The 27,908-nt window shown below is 36.6% G+C and overlaps 1 protein-coding gene and 1 pseudogene across 2 annotated transcripts in view; one reads left to right on the top strand and one right to left on the bottom strand.

Moving 5' to 3' along the window:
* Positions 1 to 27,908, top strand: part of Sec63 (SEC63 protein translocation regulator) — a 78,796-nt gene that overhangs the window by 6,823 nt on the left and 44,065 nt on the right. For both annotated transcript variants that reach the window (XM_085690846.2, XM_085690844.2), the window contains exons 2-4: positions 19,804 to 19,903; positions 26,002 to 26,116; positions 27,666 to 27,778. In XM_085690846.2, the coding sequence (XP_085546972.2) occupies positions 19,804 to 19,903; positions 26,002 to 26,116; positions 27,666 to 27,778 (328 nt within the window). The remainder of the gene's footprint in view (positions 1 to 19,803; positions 19,904 to 26,001; positions 26,117 to 27,665; positions 27,779 to 27,908) is intronic.
* Positions 233 to 9,953, bottom strand: LOC148123514 (large ribosomal subunit protein eL22 pseudogene; annotated as a pseudogene).

Genomic DNA, 27,908 nt, shown 5'->3' with positions numbered 1-27,908 from the left:
TTATTTAAACAATGAACCCTCCCATTGGACATTATTCTTGCTATGCCCTATAAATTTTGGTATATCATGTTTTTATTTTCATTCTTCTTTCAAGTTTTCTGGGTTCTTTGATTTGTTGAGTTCATGTTCACACTTCTGTAAATTTTACTTCTTTGTAATTTTACTTGCCACTGATTTTTAATGTCATCCCATGTAGTCAGAGGAAAGATAATGTGATAATTTGTGGTCTAACCTATGGCCATTCCATAAAATCTCTGTACTGGAAGACATCTGGATGTTTCTGCTGTTGGGGTAGAGTTTTGTGTATGACTGGGAGAACTGGTTGGTAGTTGGTTTTTACATTGGGTCCTCTATTTGTATCTACAGTAGGCTGCTCCAGAAACACCCGAAGAGTAACTTGCTCCAGGGGATTGTAGTAGTGCCTAAGGCCAAAATTGACAAATTAATCACAGTTTAATTTGAAGCCATCCTTCAAAAGATGTAAGCCTTCAAAACAGTTGCATAAGACAGATTCTGCCAATGTGGTTGTTGTCTAGGTATGGAAGACATATTCTCCATGCTTTTCCTTTCTTCCTGAATTCTTTGTGAAGGTAATTTTAGATTATCTTACTTGGGGCAGTCCTCACTTGCCCCTCTAGGCAGACTTAAGGAACTACAGCCTTTTTCATCTCAGTTGTTTATTAGCTTTAAGGTGATGTTTGCATAATGCTCTTTAAATATACTTGGAGGAAATTTAAATATTATCTTTATGACAAAGCTGAGACCTCAAGTAGGTATTCAACTTGCCTCAAGTCATTAGGTTTAAGATTGGATGTTGGACCCAAATTAGCTGAAGCTTCTTTTTTAGCTGCTACTTTGTACTCCTTTCTGTAATTAAGTAAATATTGCTCAGTATTATAATATCAAAACAGCAACTGTTTTCAGGAAGGTGCTGAAGGAGAGCAGTAATAGTTTTGTTTTGGGGCTTGTGCAAGTGTTTCATGCAGAGAAGGTGATTTAAGATCCTTCTTGAAAAGAAGGGTGTTGACAGAGGTTTTCTGTCCTGCCTGGTCCCACAGCCATTCAATCCCAGAGAAACACAGAGAGGTCTACATTAATCATAAACTGGTTGGCCTATTAGCTCAGGCCTCTTTTTAACTCCTATTTCCTACATTAACCCATAATTCTTGTCTGTGTCAGCCATGTGGCTTGGTTCCTTTTATCTGCGAGGCATTCTCATCTTCCTTCTATGTCTGAGTGACATCTGCAGACTGACCGTTCCTCTTCCCAAAATTCTGCTGTTCTGGTTATTCCGCCTATACTTCCTGCCTGGCTACTGGCCAATTAACATTTTATTCAAATACAACTAACAAATCTTGATGGTACAAGACCATTGTCCCACAGCACTTCTGCCCCACCTCCCCCTTTTCAGGACAAGAACTCTGAATCTAATCTCCTTTGTTTAGCTTTTTTTCTTGACCATTATCCATAACAACTTATAACCAACAATCTAAACAAAGACAAGCATCCATAATCCATTTTTTGGGGAATGTGGGTGTAGTTTTCCAGGATACTTCCTGCTGATTGGGGGCACTAATCATCTTACGGGATGTAATTATTCAGACACAGATAAGGCTGCACTTCAGGGTTCTAAAGGTGAGCATGTGCAGATGGGCCCTTGGGTGAGATGCCTGAATGTTAAAGGCGCCCCCCCCATGTGACCCATGTGCATGCATGCGTGGTTACATTCATGTATGACTCAGCTATACTCTTGCATGCATGTGTGAGTCTCATGTCATCTGCGTCATCAGCATGTGACATAGTCACGCCAACCCCCGGTGTGCATGTGCTAGGCAGCTTTTAAAAGCTGGATGCGCCATCTCCCTCTCTCTGCACATGGATCCCCAGGCCTGTATGCACCCCCTCTAATAAACTTCTAAGCGGGTTTGTTGCGTGTTCCATGTTTCCTTCTCACTCGCGCAAGGTAATTTCATGGGGACCTAAAGAAAATTAAGAATTATGGTCAAGTCCTGACTGGAATAATCTGTGAGACTTGATCATTTCAGCCAGTAGTCTTGAGGTTGTTCTGGATGTAGAACTCGGAAATCTGGGCTATCCGTTTCTATTGGAGAAAAAAGGACTCTTCCTTGATCAGACCTGATTTTTCATAACCCAGAATGAATTCACAGCCTCTCATTTCCTGTGGAAACAAAAGCAAAACCTCTTCTCCAAAGTAACATATCTTTTGACTTAAATTTTGAAGTCAAGGCATTTTCAAAATATATATGTTGGATTAATCCAGCAGCATTTATAATCAAATGTCTTTAGCAGCTTTTGCTTCTTCTGAAGCCATCAAACAACTTAAAGACAACACAATAACATACAGTATCCAGATTCTCTGTGTATTTTTCATCTTTACATGACTTTATTTTAACCTCTATTTCTTTTATTTTTATTTTTAATTTTTGACTTTTTGACACAGGGTTTCTTTGTGTATCTTTGGCTGTTCTTGAACTCACAGATATCCACCTGCCTCTGTCTCCCAAGTGTTGGTATTAAAGGGGTGTGCTACCACACCTTGAACTCGCTGAGATCTGCCTGCCTGTGCCTCGCAAATGTCACCACACCCAACTAATCTCTTTCTTTTATATTTTAAGAACTTTATCCTTTTTCTTTTTTCTCCCAAGCCTATATTTAATTTTAAACACACTGTAAACCATTTAGAGGTTTTCTTATCTGAATCTATTTACTATATCTCTCTTTTTCTGACTACATGAGTCTTTAATTTGCTAAGTGATATGGCTAGGATTAAAGCCGTGGCTTTGATGGCTGGGTCCATCCCCATTTCTTAGTTTTCTGAGAGTCTAGCCTCATGGTGGAGGTACTGGCCATGTTTATTGCTGCAGTTCTCTGGCGTTTCAACATCCCTGCCACCACCGAGAAGCACGCTGTCGGCTATTCATAAAAACTCTTTAAGTGTTTTGTGGTGGTGGGGCCTCTTGAAAGAGCTGCAAAGTTTTTGCGGCCAAAGCTGGGTCAGGAAGCCTCTCTTAAATGAGATGTGCTTGTCTCTAGCAAACAGCCCATCTGAGAAAATACTGCTACTAAGAAGCTGTGCTTAACTCTTTTCTTTTGTGTCTAGAATTACTTCCCAAGCTCTCTCAGGTTTTATGTGGATGTAGTTGTTCACATTGGGCGACATTTGTTGACCAAGGTTTCTGTAAGTAGGGGAACACTGCAAAAAAGCATGTAGGTAAATGGCAGATTTGAAATTTGATTGGCACTTTGGGCCAAGCGAACCATTTTGAGAAGCTTATTTTTTATCCTGTTACTAACCTAGGAAACAGCAGAGCAATGCCATTTGACTGGTTTTGCTTTTTTGAACGGAGTGGAGAATAGTTTAGAAGTTGGGAAACTAGATGGAACTGAGAGTCCATCTTAGCTTATTTCATTGAGATGTTAGAATATAGAAGTGTGACTAGATTAAAAAGAAAATTTTGAGATAGCTTGGGCGGTTTATTTCTTATATATTTATTTCCCTTTTCATTGACTTCTGGTCTCTTGGAAGTTATTTGATGATCAGCCCAGTTAAAGTTTGTGAAGTGTGCATAGTGAAAAGGATTGGGATGAACATTAAAAAAAAAAGTCTGTGGGCATTTTACTTGTGTTATGTCTATGTACCTAATGGTTTTGTCTGGTGCTTCTGGAGGTAAGAAGACGACATTGGATTCCCAGGAACTAGAACTACAAATTATTGTGAGCCTCCATATGGGTGCTGGGAATCATAACAAAGTCCTTTGACAGCGGCAATTTTTTTTTTTTTCGAGATAGGGTTTTTCTGTAGCTTTGGAGCCTGTCCTGGAGCTAGCTCTTGTAGGCCAGGCTGGCCTCGAACTCACAGAGATCCACCTGCCTCTGTCTCCTGAGTGCTGGGATTAAAGGCGTGCACCACCACCACCATGCTGCAGCAAATGTTCTTAACTGCTGAGTCCTTTCTCCAGCCTCCCAGTATTCCTTCTTAAACTAGCAAGTTTGGTTATCAGGTTTGTTTTATGACTGTTTGTTTGTTTCTTTGTTGGTTTTTTTTTTTTTATTAGAAAAGAACTAATTGATTTTAGGTTTGTGTTCAAAGCAATTGTGAGCTACTGTGTGTGGGTGCTGGAATTGAAACCCAGGTTTTGGTAAAAGGAGCATGTGTTCCTAACTGGAACCAGTCTCTCAAAGCAATGTATTTTGTGAATGTACATACTTAATTTAGGGCATAAAATCTTTTTAAGACTTTATATCTTCAAGGGATATTAGAGATAAAAGAAACGTGTGATTGTTTAGGAAAAAAAAATCTGTGTATTTTATTTTGATTGAAGGGGTTCAGTACCAGGTATATAGTCTATATACACAGAGGAAGTCACCTGGGTAAAGGAATTAGGGTACAGTTAGGCTTTATAGATGTGACAAACATTGGATTAGTAAGATATAAAATTATTTTTGTTTAAAGGTTAGTTTACATACACACTTGATCTTGGGAGACCCTGAAAAGTTAAAGATTAGTTAATTTTTTCCAATTAAAAAGTTTTAAGATTATGTGTATATGTGTGTGTTTTTGTGTGTATATGAAGGGGTTTTAGGAAATCAGATGAGGGCGTTTTCTTGGAGATGAAGTTATAGGTGGTTTTGCACTGCCCAACATAGATGCTCCAGGGGCGCTCCCGTTTCCCTTTCTCTTTATTATTGAGAGAGTTTTATTATGTATCCCTGGTTGGTCTGGAATTCAAGAGACCCACTAGCTTGTGCCACTTGAGTGCTGGGATTAAAGCCGTGTATCACCAAGCAAGACTGTTTTCCCAGGTACTTGTTCCCTAAGTCATACATTTTGTTCACTCACAAAGAAAGTTGTTGCTCGTGCATGTGTGCGTGCGCATGTGCACATACACACATGAACACACACACACACACACACATACATGAGAGAGATAGAGAGATAGAGAGAGAGAGAGAGAGAGAGAGAGAGAGAGAGAGAGAACTCTGAATTCTCATCTACACGTCTAGCCTTCAAGTGTTACTTTAAAAATTTCCTGGATTTAGCTGGGTGGTGATGGTGGAGGAGATCTTATTGATTCAAAACAGAAACACGTGGCTTGAAAATTGTAGTGGTGGTGGTGCACACCTTTAAATCCAGCAGCCAGGAGGCAGAAACAGGTGGATCTCTGAGCTTGAGGCCAGCCTAGTGTATTGAGCAAGATCCCAGACAGCCAGAGCTACACAGAGAAACCCTGTCCCAAACAAGCAAGCAGGTAAGCAAGCAAGCAAGCAAACACAAACAGCACCACAATTTCCTAGGTCTAGTGATGGCTCACCACACTTTTATGATCTGAATTTGATTCCTGAACCCATATGCTAGAAGGTGAGAACTGAATTCTGCAGGTTGCCTTTGGCTTCACATGCATGTTCACATACTCCCTTCCACAAATAAAAGTGTAAACAAAACAAAAAACCCCAGAACACAAAAAATCCATTTCCCATCGTTACCAGACTCTTTATCAATAAGAAATGTTATGCTATTTCTGCCAAGGCCACATTGCTTATTTGAAAATTCTTGTTAATACTCTTGAAAAAAATATTCTTTACTGTTTGGAATTGTCATGGATGAAGAAATTTCTCATACAGATTCCAAATCTTTTCAACCTTTAATTTTTTTTTTTGTAGTTCAGTCTAGTAGTTGTTGATTGAGTATTCATTAGCTGACATTAGTAGAGGTACAGAAAACAATAAAATGATGAGTGCAAAATGCATAGTCTTGTTTGGGTAACGTGCATGGAGTGTGGGAGGATTAGAATTAGATGCTTGAATTGTTATGTCCAGAGCACTGTAAAGAGTATTAGAGGAGTGAAAACAAGCGCTGTGCATGTTAGCTGGATAAAGTATTTGCATCTCGTTGTTTTAATAGTGGCATACTAAGAGTTAGAAAAGTTTTAAATCCTTAAATTTGCTTTTCAGATTGATTTTTGTGTTTATGTGTATTGCCTGCATGTGTGTATACACTCTGTGTGTGCCTGGTACCCAGGGAGGTCAGAAGAGAGCCTTGAATCTCTTGGAATTAGAGTTAGAGCTGCTATTATCTCTTTACTTTCTTGGTAATGCCCTTTAATAAAACCAAAACCAAAAAGTTTAAATTTTGTTGAAGTCCAATTCATTTCCTTTTGTTCATTTATATTATTGGGAGCATAACTAAGATTCTATTGACAATTTCAAGGTTATTCAAGTTTAACCATTTTTTTTTTTAACCAAGAAAGTTAATGGTTTTAACTCTTTAAACTTTTGAATGTTTGGAACTAATTTTTGATTCAAAGTTAGATGAAAAATGAGTTCCAAGTTTTTCTGTCATCACTTACCTGTATTGTGTCTCTGGACTTCCCTGTGACCCTAATTCTGAACATGACCCTGTGCAGTGATACAGACTGCCTGAAATACCACAGTTCATACTCAACTCTTGTAAATGCTGTGTTTTTCACTGTAACTGCAAGTTTTGTGCTTTTATAGGTGCATAATGATTTAGTTGTGGAAAACAAAGACTTTCTTACTGTCATTGCTCAGAATGTTAAGTACAAAATTAATATATCTTTGGATTGTATTGTTAAAATGTTTTTTAAAGATTTATTTTTATATCTATATATATGAATGCTTATCTGCATATGTGTATATGCTTTTGTGTTTGGTGCCTGTGGAGGCCAGAAGAGCATCAGATCCTGTGGAACTGGAACTCTGGAGTTCTGGATGTGCATGCTGGAAACTGAATCTGGGTTCTCTTTCCTGATAAGCCATCTCTCCAGCTGAGAATGTTTGGTTTAAAATTATTTTATTTTTATTTGTTTGTATATGTTTGTGTGCCTCGGCCAAAAGAGGGTGTCCGATCCCCTGGAGCTGGAGTTAAATGTAGTTGTGGGCAGCCTGGTGTGGGTGCATGGTTGAGCAGGAAGAGAAAGCAGGACTCTTAACTACTGAGCCATCTTTTCTGCTCCTAGGATGTTTGAATTTTAAAATCATATTTGGTGAGTTGACTCAAATTTCATTTGAAAAAAAAAAGATCATTAAAGTTTATTTTGGAATTAACAGAATTTCCCATAATTTCTAAAATGTCCTTAAATATACTTATATATTTTGTAGTATGTATTTATGCTAAGTGTAGTTATCAGCCTTGATGATTATAATAATTCAGGATTTCAAGTAACATTGAGAATGCTATATGTCCTGTAGTATTAAATATTCAGCCAAGACTAAAAATAAACAAATCCATCTCATTAGTATGCAGATTGCTTTCTTTGAAAAGAAATGGTGAAAATAATATGTATACTAAGAATTATTTTCAGTTTTATGATTTATCAGTAAATGTTTCACTGGTGTACCTATTTTATACACATATATCCAGTGTTGTGTAAAAATTTCTCTGTAAAAGGGTCATGGGTTGATGAAACCTTGCCTCAGTCCCTGTGAACCCTGTTCTTTTCCCAGTTGGAGCTGTACTACTCTCTTCTTGAGGCGTACTCTTTCCCTCCCTTCACCTTACTGTTTGCTTGGCCTGCAGTACTTTTCTTCTGGGTAGCAGCATTGCCTTTGCCTTTGTCCCCATTCTCTTTGCTCAGATGCCATCTTCACAGTGAGCTCACTTTGTCACTCCATGTTCCTCTGTGATATTTACTTGTTTATTCTGCCTCCTTCCCTCCCTTTCTCTCCCTTCCTCCATCTCCCTCCCTTCTTCCTTTCTGTCTTTCTTTCTCTGTCTCTCTGTCCTGTCTGTCTGTTCTGTCTTTCTTTTTCTTTTGTTTATTTTTGACAGGGTTTCTCTATGTAGTCCTGACTGTCCTGAACTTGCTTTGTAGACAAGGTCTACCAGCCTCTGCTTCTTGAATGCTGGGCTTAAAGGTATGTGCCACCACTGCCCAACTAATGTTATTTCTTTACTCTACTACACTATATAGTGTAAGAAGAGGAGGGTTTTGGGTCTTATGTGTCCCAGGAGGACCCCCAACTTTTCCAAGTAGTGGAGGATGACTTTGAACTTATTCTGCTTCTTCCTTTCACTGATCTTCTTGTATACATCTCAGAATGCTGTTATAGATACACTGTTGTGCCAGCTTTATATAGTTTAGAACTTAGGGCCTGTTAGATGGTGTTCAATCATTCTACCAACTGTACTACTTGTCTGGACCAAGAATTGTTGTTGTTGTCTTTGTTGTATCTCCAGTGTCCAGAAGGGTCTTGTACATAGTAGATCTTCATTCTAAGCATTATTGTATAAAAGAGTTTATAATTTTCTGTGCATATTCATATAATACTTAATATACTCCAGGCAGATGTAAAGAGGAAATTATTAATGGGTAAGATAGATTTTCAGCCTTCAACAGCCCTGAGCGTAGAGGAGTCAAAATTAACTTTAATATTGGTTACTTAAGAGTAGTGATTCCTGCTAGTCTGTGATGGTACATACCTTTAATCTCAGCATTTGGGAGGCAGAGACAGGTGAACCTCAGTGAGGCTAGCCTAGCTAAAATACATGTTCCAGGGCAGCTAGAGCTACATGGTGAGACCCTATCTCCAAATAAATAAATTAAATTAAATGAAAATAGTGGTTGTTCCAGGTTTAGAGAGATGGTTCTCTAGTTAAGTGTGGTTGGTACGTTTGCTCAAGTTGGGTTCCTAACACCATATCCAGCAGCTCACAGCCACTTGTACTCAGTGTTCAAGGGATCTGACTTCATGGGAGAGTGCTCATGCGCTCATGTCATGTCTATCACACAAACACACTTAATTAAAAATAGTCTTTTAAAAAGTGGTGGTTCATGCTTGCTCGTGGACTTTTTATATGAGGATTCATGGTATTACCAACTACACATGAAAAATATAAAAATTGTGTCTGTCCTGAACATGAATTTATTTTCTTGTTATTATTTCTTTGTTGTTTTTAATACAATACTACATTGTTTTCCTAGTATTTTTGTGTCAGGGTCTCATGTAGCCTAGGCTAAATATTTTGGTGGCAGAAAGTCAAGCAGTGTAGCACTGATTGATAAGAGCTCCATGGTGGATGTCTGAGTGTGTAATGGAGGAAGGATCACATCCTGGAACTAGAAGCCAGAGTGACACAGTACCATCTCTCCCTGGAGTGTAAGGCTCCTGCTTCTTAGATTTCATATCACTTTCCGGGATTGCTGCTGCCCTGGAGATCAAGCTTCTGATTCTCCTGCCATATTTAATTTATTAGCTTGCCTTCCTTTACTCTTCAGCATAAAAATTTTTCACTGTTTTTTTTCTAGTACATTTTTGGGGGATGAAAAACTTTGCTTCACTTGACCTTATTGGAGATTACATCTAATGAGTTTTTAATTATTTTTTGTCCTAAATTTTATTTAAAAATTCATACAAAGCATTCCAGACCAGTGTGTCTTGTTCTCCTTCTCCGTTTAGTCTTGGTTAATCTGGAAGTAACACAGATAATAGTTCTTTTTGTTACTGGCAACAGTGAACAATCAGTCTCAGAGATTGCTCTTCAAAAAACAATTTTTTTCCCCAAGACAGTTTCTCTGTAACAGCTCTGGCTGTCCTGGAACTGGCTTTGTGGACCAGTTGGCCTGAAACTCACAGATCTGCCTGCCTCTGCCTTCTCAGTGCTGGGATTAAAGGTGTGCATCACCACAGCCTGGCCTTCAAATATATTTGGTACAATATTTCATATACCTTTTGGAGAAAGGCACCTCAGAAGTGACAGTGAACTTGCTCTTGCTCTATTGGATGGTCTCACCACCACCCCCCCCCCCCCCCCCGCCCAAATTCCCAACTTTCCTGTTTATCATGTTCTTCTGGAGGAATTGTTTCAGATTGGCAGCACCCATGGTTCTATCTTCTACAGTGTGCTCAGTCAAGGTGAACTTTACAACCTTTCTTTGCCCCCTTTTCACCACAAACTTTTTTCACAGACACATGGTGGCAGAGGAAACAAAAAGGATTTTATTCTTTTTTTAAATTATTATTATCCCTGCTATATGAGAAAGGATTTTATTCTTAAATATTTTGAATTCTTCATATTAATTTTTCACTTTGGAGATGCAGTTAGGGTAGCTATAGGAGAGTTCATGAGAAGAGGGGCACAGGCATATTTTAGTTCTTTGAGAATTGTCTGAACAATCTAGGTATTCCTTTATTAGAGGGAGGCAGTATAATAAAAGGGTTAAATTTTCAGGCTTGTGAATCTAAACTTTTGCAAAAGTCCCATCTCTATTTCATAGTAGTTATTTGATGTTCTTTAGGAAAGAGCTGTAACTTGGGGCAAATTATTTAGTTTCTGTGAGCCTCAGTACTTTTTTTTTAAAAAAATAAATAATAGTTACAGCAGTATATATCTACATACTCAATGTTATTTACTTCATTGAAAGTTCTAAATGAAATAATTCATATACTAAATACTGTTGGACCCTAGAGTCCAATCACCAAGGAGGAGTCACCCCAAGAGACCATCTCTCACACCACAACTGATGTAAAAGCATGAGGATTTATTCTGTCATGACAGGGTCTTTCAGCATTAGAGGCCAGAAAGACCCCGAATAGCTGGTACAGGCTACTTTTAAAGGAAAAAAAAACCACAGAAACAAGGGGGGTGTCTGGGGATTGTTCTTTAACTATTATGATTGACTTATTCAAAAGGGCTATTACCAATAATTGGCAGGAGAGTGGTTGCCAGATCAGATGAGATAAGGGGAAAACATCTGAGGGTCATTCTGCCCCTTTCCTAGGGCCTAAGTCAAAACATCAGTAACTGAGTCAACACCTAAGGGTTATCTTGCCCCTATTCAGGGAGATGAAAAGTTCCCAACATCTCAGTATGTGCATGTGTAGCTGTTAGGTCCTTGGTTCCCAGGGGGGAGGGGAGCACTACTGCTGAGACTGAGAGGGCTCAGAATTGTCCTCAGAATTGTCTTAAAGTTTTACAATACTAAGTACCTATCATCTACTATGCTTGTAACAGAATATAGGGGTGAACAGTATAGACCTTATCCTTATAATGACAGTTATTTCCTGGGAGTTTTGGGAATGAGTAATTGGCATATTACATGTAAATCATCAAAAAACCACATAATAAGTGCTGTGTTAGTTCACAGAAGGCCTTCCTCAGAACATTCCCAACAATTGAGAGCTGAATGACAAAAGGAGCCTAGTCATTTAATGTTCTGTGTTGGCTGGAGAAAGGCCTATTTTAGGCTGAGGTAACAATTGTGTGTGAGTTATTGTGTATGTAAGCTATTGAGACAGAAAAGTGTTTGACATGTTCTAAGAACAAAGGAGATTAATGTGACAGAGATGTGGCCAATGAAGAAAATCATCTGGGCTGCTGAGTCAGAGCTGGTCTCCTACTCAGATGTGTCTCCAAGAAGCCTGGTTTTCATTGTAGGAGCAGTAGAGAGCTACCGAAGAGTTTCAGGTAGCGAAGTGATAGAAGATCTGGTTTGCTATTTTTATTAAAAAATAATAAAATACTTATTTACTTTTATATATTGTGTTAGTGTATACCACATATATGTGGGTGACTTTGGAGGCTAGAAGAAGGCTTTGGGTTCCCTAGAGCTGGAGTTCTAGGCGGCTGTGAACTGCTTGAGTGCTAGGAAACAAACTTAGGTGCTTTTTTTAAGAGCAATACTCATAACCACTGACCCATATGTCCAGCCCTGGTTTTCTCCTTCTCTCTCTTACCTTGTTTCTTTCTTCCTTCCTTTCATTTTTTTTTTTTAATTTTTTGAGACAGGCTTTTTCTGTGTAGCCTTGGTTGGATGGCTGTCCTGGAACTAGCTCTGTAGACCAGGCTGGCCTTAAACTCAGAGATCTGCCTGCTTCTGAGTGCTGAGATTAAAGGTGTGGACACCACCATCCAGCTTCTATTTCTTAATAAGATTAAAAAAAAAAAAGAGTTTTGATCAGCTTAACTGTCCTTTCATGGGTAGTCATATGTTCTTAAAATGTCTACTTTATAAAGTTAGTTTATTTAAAATACATACTCTAAAGTGTACTACATTAATGTACAGTTTTATTCCCATACATTTCAAGAAGCAAAGTTTTTTTTTTTTTAATTTTGTGTTTTGCTCGCATGCATGCATATGCACATTGTGCGTGTCTGGTGCTAATGGAGAACAGAAGAGGATGTTTGATCCTCTGGTACTGGAGTTATGGCTGGCTGTGAGCCACTATGTGTATGCTGGAACTGAACCTCAGTCCTCTGCAAGAGCAGCACGTGCTCCTAAACTGCTGAGCCATCTCTCTGGCCCCTCAAGAAATAATTTTCAAGTTCTCTGTGTATTCAGCGTTACTGTCAGCAAAGGTTGTTTTTTGTTGTTTAGTTGGTTGTTTTGTTTTCTAATTTGTATTTTGTGTGTGGGTGTATATTGCTGATCAGAAGAGACCATTGATGCTTTGGAACTGGTAAAACAGATGGTTGCTAGTTGCTGTATGGGTGCTAGGAATTGAACTGGGTCTTCTAGAACTGAATTTATAGAACTTCTAGAATTGAACTGGTCAGTCAGTGCTGCTTTCAATCCATGAGTCATTTCTCCAGTCCTAGTCTTTTTTGCTTTGTTTTTAAAATAAGGGTCTTTCTATATTGTCTAGGTTGGCCTCAAACTCCTACGGTTAAGTGATCATTGTGTCTCAATCTTCTGGTTAGTTGGGCAAATACCTCAGTGTCTGATTCATCAGAGCTATTTTGAGTTACCTAATAGATTTTTAGAATAAATAGTCAGGCATGTTGGCACATTACTGTAATCCCAGCATTTGGAAGGTAGAGACAGGACAGTCAGGAGTTTTAGGCCAGTTTTTAGGTCAAGACCCTCTCTTAAAAAGAGAAAACTATTTCGTGTGTATTAGGTATAGTAAGTACTTTTGGATTTGAGTACAATACTGAAAATTTTCCTTCAAATGGTAGATATAACATTATAGTACATTAAGTATATGCTTTTGATCCCTATACTATAGCCACACATTGTAATTTTTAACGAAGATTTATTTTAAAAAGATTCATTTGTGTGTTGTATGTAGGTACATATGTGTATGGGTGCCCACAGGGAAAAGTATTAGATCTCCAAGAACTGGAATTACAGGTCGTTGTGAGCACCCTGATGTGGGTACTGGGAACTGATCTCAGGTCCTCTGTCAGAGTTCAGCAAGTGCTCTTAACTGATGAGTTATCTCACTAGCCCCAGTAATGGTATTTTAAAAGTGATTTTTACAGAATTTGCTTACAGTGCCAACCAATACTTAGAATTGAGAATATACCCCTAGGGATAATTATGTAACGTCTGTTTAGATGACACACAAAGCATGGCAAACATTAATTAGGATTAGTTTGGGTTTTCTTGAGGCCTTTTCTTGTTACTGTTTGCTTTTTAAATGTTTTAAAATAAGATTCTCTTTTTATCTGAAGGACATTTTTAGAGGATTGGAAAGAGATGATTATTGTTTCTTAAATTGGGTTTTAAACCCAATCTTTTTTCAATTTTCAAGCCTTATCATTCCTCTTTAATTTGATGCGCTCTTTATGAGAAGGAGGGGATGAAATTGGAGGAAATTTGGTCTCCCAGGTAACATTTAACAATGTCTGTATTGGTTATCATAGTCGTCGTCTTCCTTCTCTTTTTTTTTCTTCCTTTTTATTTTATATGTGTGGGTGCTTTGCCTGTATGTATGTCAATGCACCATTTACATGCAATACCTGGGGAGGCCAAAAAGGATGTCTGGTTTCTTAGAACTGGAGTTACTGGTGGTTGGTTGTAAGCTGTCATGTGATTGCTGGGAACTAGACACAGGCTGTCTGCAAGAGCAGTAAGTGCTTTTAAGCTACTATCTATCTCTCCATCTCTTTTGGGGAGTGATCTCTCCAGCCCCATGGGGAGTGTCTAATTGTTTTCCACCAGGCAGTTGCTTTTGGCATCTAGCTGTTAATATCTTTATAATGATAAACCATAGTAAACAGGCTAGCAATTGAAAACAAAGAATTGATTTCAAGATATCAGTAATGCTGAGGTTAAAAAAACAACAGCAAAAACCTACTCTGTAGTACTTTATACTTGTAGTATAAAAGGAAAAGAAAATTAAGGTAGATGAGTATATTGCATAAATAATATGCTGATGTTTAGTCAATTACTAGCTTTAGGAAGACAGGCTAACTCTTGGTCCATTTGTACTGCTTGCTTTGTATTGGTTTGCACTTCCTTTGTCAAAGCTTCCTGGGCATTGGATATCTTTCTGGTGGCGGGGTGGTTTCAGACTGTTCTTAGGAGTTGTGCTCTGTTGATCTGTTATCCCCTGTGCTCCCTTCTCCATTGTCAGTATTTGCATAGGTGGATTAACCCAAATCTGCATTCCTATTTAGATTGACCTGATTGTGTACTGGGTGGTGAGAATGATGAGCAAGTATTAGTGATTATTCTGTTGCTTCCACATACAAATGATTCAAAATCAGCCGGGACAAAAGACAAACCTCCAAGTTAAGAATGCAATGGGGGGAGAAATCAAAAATTAAAACAGATGTAAAAGAACCTTTAGTTTCTGTTATTCTATTCTGTAGTTAGGGTGACTTAGGTCACTTTTATTTGTGATTGTTTCATTCTTTTCCTCTTTTCCAGTGTCCTAAAAAAAATACGTCACTGTTGTAAAAAAATAAACTTGCATGTTTGTTGTATTAGTTACTTTTCTGTTGCTGTGATGAAACACCATGACCAAGGTAATTTATAGAAAGGTTTTATTTGGCTATGTTTCCTGGGAGATCAGAGTCTGTTTGGTGGGGAAGCATGAGAACAAGCAGCAGGCCTTAGAGCAGGAGGCTGAGGGCTTAAATCTTGAATCCCAAGTAGGAAGCAGAGAGAATGAACTCAGTGACATGATTTAAATTCTCAAAGCCTGTCTCCAGTGACATTATCTCCTCCAAACAAGGCTATATCTCCCAAACCTCCCCAAACAGCGCCATCACTTGGGGACCAAGTATCAAAATATCTGAGCTTATGGGGACATTCTCATTCAAATCACCAAGTCTATTTTTTTAATTGATTTTAAAAAACTGTAGATAGTGAGTAGATATGGCCTGAGTAAGGTGATACAGTGTCCGTGAGATGTAGAGAGACCTCAGGTAACTAGAAAACGGATATTCTCGAACTTCTTGGAATGCTTGAATATAATATTTAATTCTTAATACTATTTTCTGAACTCAAGATTTGGGAAATGCTTCAAGAATTACTTTTAGAGGGGAGGGGAAGCAAAAAAAAAAAGAATTACTTTTAGAAAAAAGTAGCACATCTTTTTTCTTTTAAGTAGCTTGTAATGAAATAAATTGCATGTCTCATTTTATAAGATTAGTAATTTGCAGACATTGTGTTCTAAAATTTATTGGTTGTTTTTGTAGTCTTTAAACTATCAAAGTATGTACTGATATGCTTATTTTAACTGAAAAATTAAGTCAGAGCTTTTTGACAGTTTTATTTAGGTGATTTTTTTTGCCAGTTAGATTATAACAATATTTATTTTTCTATATATTTTTTAATTTTAGAAACTTTATTATAAAAAATCTTGTAAACAAATAAAAACATCACACACCGAAATTAACTAGATCAAAAGTTTATATAACATAGTGAACTTCTGTAGTTGGAATAGGCATTTGGAATGTGGAGCTTTTCATTACATTTTACACTTTCAATATCAATGTACTTTTTTATTTATGTACTTTTCTGCCACCAAACCCAGAAAATCCAGAACAGAATTAGAACTAGAAAAACAATTAGCTTTATATCTTCTGTCATAACTTGTATCCATAAATGGAAAATGTGCTTTTATTTTCTACAAATGGATACTTTCTTTAAAATCCACTTCTTAGGCTTTGGAGGAATGGCTTAGAGGTTAAGTACACTTTAACTCTTGTAGAGGCTCAGAATCACCTGTAACTCTAATTCCAGGGATCCAGTACCCTCTTCTGGTCTCTGTCAGCTCCCGAATGCATGCACACACAATCAGGAGGCATGCACACACACACACACACACATTAAAACAGAACCAAAATTATGTCATAAGTTAATGGTATTGCTAATTAGTCTCCGAAACTATTAATTCGAAATAGAAGTTGGTAAATGAACTTATTTCAGAGTGTATCATTAAACTGTATAATGGTTTGGAGAGAGGACTCAGCAGTTAGGAGCATTGCTCTTGCAGAGATCCCAGGTTTGAATCCCAGCACCTACATGATAGCTCACAACCATCCATAACTTCAGTTCCAGGGAATCGGATGCCTTCTTCTGATCTCTACAGGTACCAGGCATACACGTAGTACATAGACACACATAAAAGCAAAGTACTTATATACATAAAATAGTTCTTTAAGAAATGTTTTAAAAAAACTACAAGAATAGATTTCTTTGACTTCAGATCACCATAACAATTTGGAATGTGTTCTGTGTATATTTAATTGTGCTGCAAATTTAAATATCATGATAATATGCAATTATTAATTGACTTAAATATTCTTTCAAGAGGCCAAGATACTATTTTTAGGGTTGGAGAGTATGGCTTGTAAGGTATAGGTACATATTTTCAAGGCTGCATACTTTTAGCCAGGGACATTAGAATTTTTTTCCTTTGATTAGATCTAGTTGTCTGATTCATAGCCTTAAGCATTATTATTATAAAGAGTTTTCCAGTTTTATACTTGAAATAGGAGTCTGTTGAAGCTTAATTTAATGAGAAGCAGATTAAAATTTTACAGTAGCATTTTTTTTAAGTTCATAATCTAACCACGAAAATCAGAAGATTTGACATTACTATCTTACTGTCAGACCCTATTCGGGTTTTGTCACTTGTCTCAGTGATGTCCTTTGTAGCAAAAATTTAAGTTCAGCACTATACATCACATTTAGTTGACATGTTTCTTTAGTCTTCTTTTTATTTTAGAATAGTTCTTTATCTTCCCCTGACTTTAAATATTATAGGCCAATTATTTAATAGAATGAACTTTAATTTGGGTTGTCTGGTATGTTTTCATGATTAGATTCAGATTTTATATCTGATGAGTCTGTTCTTTTCATTGCATTTTATCAGGTGGTATATTCTTTCAGTTTGCTCTTTTACTGGCATTATTCATTGGTCACTTCACTTAAAGCGTTGTCTGTCAGGCTTTCCATATTAATTTTTTGTTGTCGTTGTAACAAATCATTACATACAGTGACTTAAAACAGCACAGTTTTGGATGATAGAAGTATAAATGGGTTTTACTAGGCAGTAATGATGTTGCTAGGGCTTGTTCCTTCTGGAGACCTTGAAGTAGAAACCGTTTCCAGCTTCTAGAGACAGTCTATATTCTTTGGCTCGTGACCTCTTACTCATCTTCAAAGGAGCATCAGTCTAACCTTTGGTCCCATTATGTTATTACTTCCTGTCTTAGCTCTCTTATCTCTCTCTCTGAGAAACACTCCTTGATTATATTGGATCTACTAGGCTAACCTCCCCATTTCAAGATCCTTAATTCACTTATTTGAAAGTTTGTTTGACATTTAAGATGGTTCCTTGCATGAGGATGTGGCCATCCTGGGAGACTTGCTTCTGCATTGGAAAGTCATTCTTTTCTTCTGTGATAATTAATATTTTGCAGAAAGGTACAAGGATTTCTGGTTTCTGGGTACTGAGATTTCTGACTCCTATTATTTAGAAGCCAAAATCTGTATACCATGCTCACTGCTATTGGGAAATATATAGGAATTTATAGGGAGAACAGTGCCCATACTCTGTTTTATTTGTTTAATTGGTTATTTAGTTTTTTGAAGCAGGGTTTCTTTGTGTAGTTTTGACTGTCCTGGAACTAGTTCTGTTGACCAGGCTGGCCTTGAACTCACAGAGATTCACCTGCCTCTGCCTCCTGGGTGTTGGGATTAAAGGCGTGCACCACCACACTCAGGTTTATATTTTTATATTAATTCATATTGTTGCCTTCACTTCACTTCCAGACTAATAGTCCAGGTTTAGTCTTCTGTCTTTTTATATCTGTCACTATCTTCTCTGACAGGAAAAAGTACATTTTAGTTTTTTGATATATTAACTTTTTTGATTAGTCTACCTGCATATATAAAACTCCTTTGTTACTGCTGCTTCTTCTACCTGGATCTGTCTTTATTACATTGATTATCTCTGCCAGGCAATATACGGGTGCCTTTGTCACAGTGTACTAATAGGGCGATTGAACCTACCTGGTGGGTTTGTTTTTTTAATTTTAATTTGTTGTTTAAGGGTGGTGTTTTTGTTTATTTGAGACAGGGTTTCTCTATACAGCCCTGGCTGCCCAGCAACTCACTCTAGACAAGGTTGATGGCCTCGAACTCACAGAGATCTGCCTGCCTTGCCTCTTTCCCTATCCCAATGTCATTACTAATGACTTGTAAGGGGGTTTGCCTGTATCTGTGTCTTGTGAGCCATGTGTGGGCAGTGCCTGCAGATGACTGAAGGTGTTACTTTCCTTGGGACTAGATGTAAGCTGCTGTGTGGAAATCGAAACTGGGCCCTCTGAAAGAGCAGCCAGTACTCTTAACTGCTGAGCCATCATTCCAGCCTCTCTATATGGTATTTAAGAAATCCAAAATAGATGAATTATGTGCATGCATATTCATGCTTTTCATGCATATAGAAGTCAGGGGAACCTACAGGAGTTGGTTCTCTTCTTCCACTGTATGTGTCCCAGACATAGAACCCAGGATGTCAGTACCTTTACCCACCGAGCACCTTGCTGGCCCTGGGTACCAAATTGTTTTATTTACCCGGTATCTCATGTAAGGATTTTAGTTTTGTGTATTTTTTTTTTCTAAAATACAGTATCAAAACAACAATAGAATTAGCCCAGCTGGACTCAGGTTACATGATCCCAGCTTTGTTGGGAACAGTAGCTAGGAGCTATGGAATTATTGAGCATGTCCTTTTCTTCTCATAAGGTCAGTTTGGTATACTGACCTTAACTACACTGCAATCATAGAACTGCTTCACAGCCCATTTAAACTTGACAACCATGCTCTTAACTGCGAAGCCATCTCTCCAGCCCCTTAAGTATGTATTTTAAATATAGGGAGGAGTTATTGAAACCAAATGATTGTGCCAAGTTCAGTAAAACAGTACATGACATTTTCGGTTTGGTTAAAATTTTTAATTGAATTGCAGCTTTTTTATCGCATTCTTACATAAATCAGTCTTAAGTTCTTACAGGTTTAACCCACTTTTCCAATTTAGCATTAAAATAATTAAAATTTGTGATAAATGAATTTTACTGTCCACTCTTTTCCAACTGTCAGTTGCTTTTTATGTTAAAACTACAAATTCTGTTAGTTTTACATCTTCAGTAGATACAATTCTGAACCCTGTTGGTTAGAATATATCTGACTAGGTAATTATTTCCATACTTGAATGTGTTTCTTCTTGGTTACTGAATAAACAATATTCAAGTTATTTTATACTTTTTATTCTATACAAAGAAAGGATAGGAGAGAAATGCTTAGACAATTGATCATAGTTGATTTAAGTTAGTTTCTAAATTTTTGGAGACGTTTCACATGAAAAATATTTGCTTCTTATTAATTAAACTTTTTTTTAAGATACCATTTGTTGTGACAGACATCTTAGCATAGTTTGAGTTTTTGTAAGGATTATATAAATAGGCAAGATTTATGTTTCAGCAAAATGTTAGGATAGTAATAGGTTAATATGATATTAACTCTGGTTTGGATTTCATTGTGAAAAGTAATTTAACTTGTTTTTACTTTTCTCTCTTGACAGAACAAATTCGATTAAAGAATATCAGAAAAGTCTATGGAAGATGTATGTGGTATCGTTTACGGTTATTAAAACCCCAGCCAAATATTATTCCTACAGTAAAGTAAGTAATGGATTTCAATAACAAAACATACTGCGTACTTGTTCTTTGCTAGGTGTTATGAGTTAGGGAATCTGAGGATGACTTACATGTGTGACTGTAAAGAAGTTGTAGTCTGTGAGGGATGAGGTTTTGTTAGTAAGCTTTAGAGCTGTGAACAAGTTAAAACCCAAAATGAGAAGGGTATGTGAGTCAGCTCCTGTTTGAAGACTGTATGTATTATGTGCTAGGACTGGAGTTTTATGTTGAAGTCTATATGAAAATCAAAGATTTCAAAGACTGACAAGATCAAGTGTGAATTTCAAGGTGATAACTAAAGCTTAGCACACATGTCGTCTCATGCTTATATTTGATTCTGGGTTAACTCAAGGTGTTTATGGTTTTCCTTAAGCTAAGGCTAAGAAATAAATTGATTTGGCCAGAATTATGCAGTGAATTTGGCCAGAAAAGTACATAAAAACTCTTGCTACTTTATACTACCTAGATACTTCCTGACAGTATTTCTGAATCTAAGCTATGTAATTTCTGGAAGTAGCTTCCAAAATACATTTAAAATATAGTTAATAGAAAAAAATGCAGAATACTTTCTAAGTTAATTTACTGAATCTGCATGTGAGAAAATGTTTGTCTTTTTGGAGGGTTTCTTTTAGAAAATTGGACACAAAGCATAATCATGTGTGTCCTCCATCCCCAGCCCCTTTTGCTTTGGCTCTCTGGAAATGAATGTGGTTTTATTGTTTGGAATAGTTTTCATCAGCACGGGGGATCCTTCTCTTCTATTCTTGGCTCTGAGAATAGATGCCAAATGTGAAGCATCTAATAGAGTTTAGCATATCTAGGATATTTTGTTCTTTTCCTTATGCTTACTTTTTCTTTGTGATTTTTCATTTTTATCTCTGTTTTATGAGTTTTGTTAGACTCTTAGATTTCATCAAAGTGAAGAGTTACTGTGTGTGAATAGCATTTTCAAGTGTTCTTAGATTATTGAGAGTATTACAAACTTTAGTTTTATGTTTAAGATTTTCTACTTTTAATTTCAGATATAATTATGTACTTATTGTAAGTCATGTATAGAAGGTGCTAGATACACGGTGATTAACAAAATCTATATAGTTCAAAGTTGTGAACTGTAGGAGAGAGTGCCAAATTATAATTATAATTTAGTAAATAATGTTAGTTCATTTCTTTCTTTGTTATTGTAATAACATACTTGAGTTTGGGTACTTTATAAAGAAACAAGTTTTATTTAGCTTATTTTAGTTTTAGAGGCTGAAAGTCCAAGGTCTGTCAGCCCCATTCGTTTGTGACCTTTGGAATAACATTAGAACTTGGTAGATGGCATCATGGCGGGAGAATACATTTACAGATACGACAGATACATATATGAATCTGAATCTGTATCCATATCTATCTATCTATCTATCTATCTATCTATCTATCTATCTATCTATCTATTTATCTATCTATCTATAGAGAGAGATATGGATACAGATACAGATGATACAGATACATATGACGGTTCAGAAGAGGTGTCAAATCCTTTGTAACTAGTTATAGGCAGTTGTGAGCCTCCTGATGTGGGTGCTGGGAACCCAACTTTGTCTTCTGCAAGAGCAAACCATTGAGCCATCTCTCTAGCCCCCCAGACCTCATCTCTTAAAGAAAGATCTACTACATGGTTTTGGGTATGGTGTGCATGTGCATTCAAATGTGAGTGGGTACATGTCTTCAGGTAAACATGCATGTGTTTATGTTGGAAGCCAGAGGTTGATATCTGGTGTCTTTCTTCAATATTTTCTACTTTATTTACTGAGGTATAGGGTGTTCTAGCTTTATTTCTGTTGCTAGTCATGGTCAAGGACAGGGACTATATTCTAAGAGAATCCTATTCTGCCTCCTTTCTGCTAGTTAGCTTTCATCTAGATTTCTCCTATCTTTGTTTAACTCAGGACTTTTCAAGGAATGATGCTACCCACAGTGAGTGGACTAGGTCTTCTTGCATCAGTTAACAATCAAGATGATTCCCAGACATAGCCATAGGCTAATCTGATCCAGGCAATCCATCAGTTAAGATTCTTTTTTTTCAGGTGATCTGGACTGTGACAAGTTGATATTTAAAACTATTGTACAGGGTTCTTGCAAAACCTGTAGTTTGTCCAGCTAGTCTGTCTAGCCTGTTTACCCCAGGAATCCCATCTCTGCCTCTTAAGCACTGGGGTTTAATAGGCAGTCACATCTGCCTGGCTTTTATGTGGGTGCTAGAGATAATGAATTCTGGTTCTCAGGCTGTCTCCTGGTTCTACTAAGTTTTGTACTCTGCACTGCTAAACCAAGCAGTAAGGACTGGGAGAAGACTTGCTTTGGAAGAACAGCAGAAGGACTCTCACTTGACTTAAGACAGAGAAGACTTTTTGAGTGGATTGTGGGTGGGTTTTTGAAGGCAGAAGTCACAAAATAATCCCATACTAGTTCAGAATTATGAATAATAAAGGGTTATTTATTTAGGAAAAACTTACAGATCACTGTCCTAGACTACAGTCCTCTGCACGAACAGGAACAGAGGCTAGCAGCTGGAAGCGAGAGCCGGAAGCAAAAGAGAAAGCGAGCTTGCTTTACAGCTGCATTTACAGTCTAAGAGACCATGCCCAAGTGGGCTGGTATCTTAAATTCTATTGGCTGAAGGAGCAGAATGTGCTCCCATGGCACCTCCCCCTTTTGTTTAAATAAGAGAGTTCCAAACCCAATATAAGACTGTATACACTAGAAACAGATATCAATTATAGTTAGAATTACAACCAGCATAAACAATATTAGGCAAGGAACATAAGCTAAATGTTTTAATAAACATTCTATCCTAAGGAGTCTAAGTCTTGTATAGGAAATGGCTTGGATAGATCATAAGAAGACAGTAACTATGACTATCTAATCTTCAACTCCATTGAAGGCCTGATAATATTACTTGAGCAGGCAGGAAGTACAATTAGGCAGCTTTCAAAGCAAACAATATATGACAGAGACAGTTAGCTGCCTGAGGAATCACCCAAAATCTCATTTGCAACGTTGAAGCAACCAACTTTGGCTATGGCCTAGCATAACTGACAGACCATTTTCAGAGGAAGGAAATTATTCAGAACTGTCTTACTCTATCTTGGCAAGATTTGACAATCTTTTTCCTTGTGTCCTGCTTGTCCATTTCTGGATACCATGTACTTTTGTCAGTGGTTGAGGTATGGGCAGTTCCTTGCCCAAAGGCCAAATGTACCAAGAAGAAAACAAACTCCAAGTGGCGCATCTTTGGTGCTCAACATTCTCTTGGGAATCGTTTGGTGCTGTCAGGAGCAGGTCATGTCTCATGTCAACAGAACCCTAAGTTATTTAAATGCCATGTTCTATAGATCCTTGAAGTGGTTGAAGACTACCTATCTAGACAGAATACAATCTCTAGGTATCTAAGAACCTAATTAATCTGACTGTAAATACAACAAACGTGAACAACTATTGACCTATAATATTTAATACCTGTATAATTTAGAGATTAAAACTTCATATCAGAGTATTAAATAATTTGTAAACAAATGTACAACAAATGAGGACAATGACCAAAATATAAACAATGTATAAGTATCTTGATCAGAGGTAGGAGTAATATATAATGCAATATGAAAATATATCCTAAAAGTTGTATCAATATACAGAATGTCCTCAATAGCGGTAGAAACATGCATATATACAATCTGACAGAAATACTTTGCATAGGTACACAAATAATGTAAACAAAAATAACAAATATAATTTGAACTTGTATCAGTATACAAAAACCATACCAATGTAAATTATCCATAAATAATAGCTCACAAATATTCACTCTATTGTTTTTGTTTTTTTGTAATAGTGGGGTTGAACCTTGCAAATGCTAGTTCAGTATTCTATTGTGAATCTATATCCCTAGCCCCTAAGACTTGGGGAAGAGTTACTAGTAGTAGTCCATAACTACCATTAATTGATTATGTTTCCTTCATATGAGTCACTTCCAAAGTACTTAACATTTTAAGTCTCATTTAATTGTCAAACCCATCATGGAAGTTGGATTTGAGATATATAGCTTAAACAGTTTACCAAACTTTTTTAAATTGATGTATAATAATGGTGGGAGTTGAGCTAGTGAGGAAAAGAGGGGGATGTTCTACATAGGATTCTCTCTCTTTGGGCATATATGTGGACATTTCGGTGGGCTGGCAAACAGCTTGAAGTTATATACCCTTGAAAGGTTTAAAATATGCCTGGGTATGCAACTTACTTTGTAGAGTGCTGGTCAACCATGTGGGAAGCCTTTGATTTGATCCTTAGCACCGTGAAAATCAGGTATGGTGGTGTATGCCTCTACAATTAGCACTTGTGTGGGCTGTGAAAGCAGGAAGATCAGAAGTTTGAAATCATTTCCCTTTACATACTGAATTTATGGGCAGCCTACATATGAGACCCTTTCTCAAAGTGTGTGTGTATGTGTGTGTGTGTGTGTGTGTGTGTGTGTGTGTGTGTATTTGGTTTAGGATATAGTTTTGACCAAACGGAAAGAAACTTGTATCTCAGTTCCCACTGTTGTTTAAACTACCCAGGGGTTAGTAAAAACTGAATAAGACCTTGTTCAGGTACCTAAGGAATTTGCAACAAGTTAAAGGAAAAAAGTTATTGTTTGTGCTGCTTTGTAGCTATAAATGTGTTCTCTTTGAAGGATTGCTTTTGAAGGATGGATTGAGTTGAGTTGAAGGATGAATATAGAGTTTGTGTAGGTAGGCAAGCACGTGCGCACCCCCACACACGCGCACACACACATACACACACATGGGGACTGGGTTTTGACAGATACAAAAACAAGTGCATGATTGTGGGAAAGCTTATGGAACATTGAAGAATAAAAATCTGTTTTGTTGAAAATCGGATAAGCAGAAAACTAAGAAATCATTCTAGGTGATTCCAGATGGAGAGGCTTGTTTCCAAACGATAAGTGCGTTTAAGCTAGGTTCTGCCAAAGAACAGAAGCTCAGTCTGAGGGTGTAACTCTCTGGCACAGACCGGAAAGGCCCTAGATGTCATCTCAATACAGTGGTAGAAACAAAAGGCTTAAACACAAGGGACTTTTTCTTTGTTCTTAAAACCAGTTATTCCGATTGTGTTTGATTAGTTTATATTTTTGTTTAACAAATCCTATTCATTGTAACAAATTGTCATACAGAGGATATAAATAATAGTTCATTTCCACATTAAGATTGATTATGATATACTCTTATTTCTAATCACATTTCTGTTTATAGAAATTGGATTGTGTTTTTACAAAGCTTGAAAGCTGTTTTCCCTTTTGAGTTTAACATTTAAAAAAATCTTTCGTGACAGATTTTCCTTTTATTTACTAGAAAATATTTCAGTCTGGCTGAATGATTATTATTGCTATTATTATTAATTTTGCCTAGTAATTCATTGATGGGCATTTAAAGGTGCTTATATTTGGTTTTACTATGTAGAATACATTCAAGAGAGAAGAAATTAGGTTTTTTATTGTTCTTTTATATCCTTAACTTCTGTAAATATTTTATGTGTTAGCTATAAAATGGTTTTTTTTTGTGTGACTCCATCATGATTTGACTACTCCCCCTAAATTATTTATTGCTGATGGACATTAGAATATTTTCAAATTTTACTATTTAAAGAAGGCTATTCATTCATCCTGTATACCTGACCAATTTTTAAAAATTCATCTTACTAAATGTGTAATAATACTCTAGGTCAAGAGTAATCTTTTTACATTAAGTGGTTTCTTGGCTGCTTAACACTTATGTATTTTTATCTATTTTAATGGTTCTAGTATTAATTTTTGTATTTATTTCTGCAGTTAGTAACTGGAAACATCTATTATTTGGGAGGTACTCCACTAGAGTCTAGAGAATTCAAAAGTGAAAAAGACACTATCCTTGTTATAACAGGAATTTACAAATTTGAGTCAGTAGTGTAGCATAGTGGTGTGGAACTACTTTAGATCGTTTTATTTCCTTGCAGAAAGCTATACAACTGTATTTATTTATGTCATTTGTCTTTTTCCTAAACAGGAAAATAGTTCTGCTTGCAGGATGGGCATTGTTCTTATTCCTTGCATACAAAGTTTCAAAAACAGACCGAGAATATCAGGAGTACAATCCTTATGAAGTATTAAATTTGGATCCTGTAAGTAGTATTGTTATGTAACCTCATTAATTTAACAATACCTTAAATACTAAAGGTCTACATTCCAAAACAAATTAGACATTTCCAAAAGAAATCAGACTTGGATCTGTTGACCTCTTTTTTGTTAGATTTGTATTTTTCATTTATGTGTATCTGTGTTGTGTGTGTACTGAGGCCAGAAGAGGCTGCTGGATCCCTTGGAGATAACAGGCAGTTTTAAGCTGCCTGATGTAGGTTCTGGGAACTGAACTTGGGATCTTAGGGAGGGCAGTACCAGCTTTTATCCAAGTCAGTTATTCAGCACTGCCAGTTAACTTTTTTAAAAAAAAATAAGATCTAATTCATTATCATTTAAATATGCTTGTTCTGTTGTTGATTGCTACTAGTAAGTATTAGTTTATAACTGGTAAAATGTTAAGATTACTTGATGATGAGAAGTGACTATATTTTAAAAACACATTTATGTTGATTGACACATGCAATATCTTAAGTCTAAGTTGGGGGTATTTATAAGAAACTGTTGTCATTATCATTGAAATTAGGTAATCCTTGAGTATGTTTTTTGAGATTTTGATTGAACTTGGTTGATACACCTCTGTAGAACGCTGGAACTCGAGGTAGTGCAGAGAGAGAATAAGGCTGGGAGAACTCGGTCCTATAACAGTTTAATAGGCAGACCGAATCTAGTGCTTGTGGTTTTAAACTTTGTCTTCAGTGGATGGCTTGGTTTTGAACTAATGGTTTTGATATAATACAAATTAAGGAGAATGTTCATCTTATAGTTTTCTGCTTTGTAGAAGAAAAGTTTTCTTATAATAGAATTTTTATTTGATTGTTTCTTTTTTTAAAACTTTTTTTAGATTTTATTTTTAATTGTATATATACATTTATGTGTATATATGTATGTATATGTGTGAGTGTGGGTTTGTCATGAGAATGCAGAAGCCTGCAGAAGGTGCTGGGTCCCCAGAAGTTACCCAGAGTTTGATCATGTTTGTGCATCCTTTCATCTGAGGATCTCTCCAGCCCAGCGTCTGTTTTTTTCTTACAATAATCATCATGGACACCAAGAATATAATAAAAAAGATGTGGAGAAATAAACATGATTGAAAATATTGGTAAAAGTTGAGATTGAGAATCAATGCTACTTCTTTTAAAATATTTAGTATTAAGATACTGACAAGCAGATGAAGTGAGATGCTGCTCAGAGTATAAAGAAACCAAATCTCTTGACTTAACTGCATTTGTTTACTCTTGATCATTTTTGAATATTTAAAGCCAGTGCACTTTTATTGAAAAGTAGAGTTATGTGGTTTCACTGCCATCACTATCAGTGATTTGCATGCCATATAGTTAAATGATTGATAAAAATAATTACTTGAACAAAAGAAGTATATGTATGAGATGAAGTTTTGAGAGACAAAATGTATAGGAGAAAATGTTACTTTTTTGTCAGAATATTGAGTAGTTCATGGTTTAAGATAAAAATAGGGTTGACTATTTCTTACTGCCTTATATTCTTATGTATTAACGAAGTTTTTCCTTTTAGGGAGCAACAGTAGCAGAAATTAAGAAACAATATCGCTTGTTGTCACTTAAATATCATCCAGATAAAGGAGGTGATGAAGTTATGTTCATGAGGATAGCAAAAGCTTATGCAGCGTAAGTATTCTAGGGCTTTTTACACTTTTTAAAGAAATGGGTAAAGATACTTTCTTTTTTAAGAACATAGTAAGTAAAATGAATGTCATACACTTTTATTAAATATTCTCCAGGTATATTGAACCAGACA

This window comes from Myodes glareolus, chromosome 1 (assembly GCF_982192425.1).
Source record: "Myodes glareolus chromosome 1, mMyoGla1.1, whole genome shotgun sequence".
Lineage (NCBI taxonomy): Eukaryota > Metazoa > Chordata > Mammalia > Rodentia > Cricetidae > Myodes > Myodes glareolus.
The sequence above is the reverse complement of the archived record's forward strand: the minus strand, read 5'-3'. Positions and strand labels throughout refer to the sequence as shown.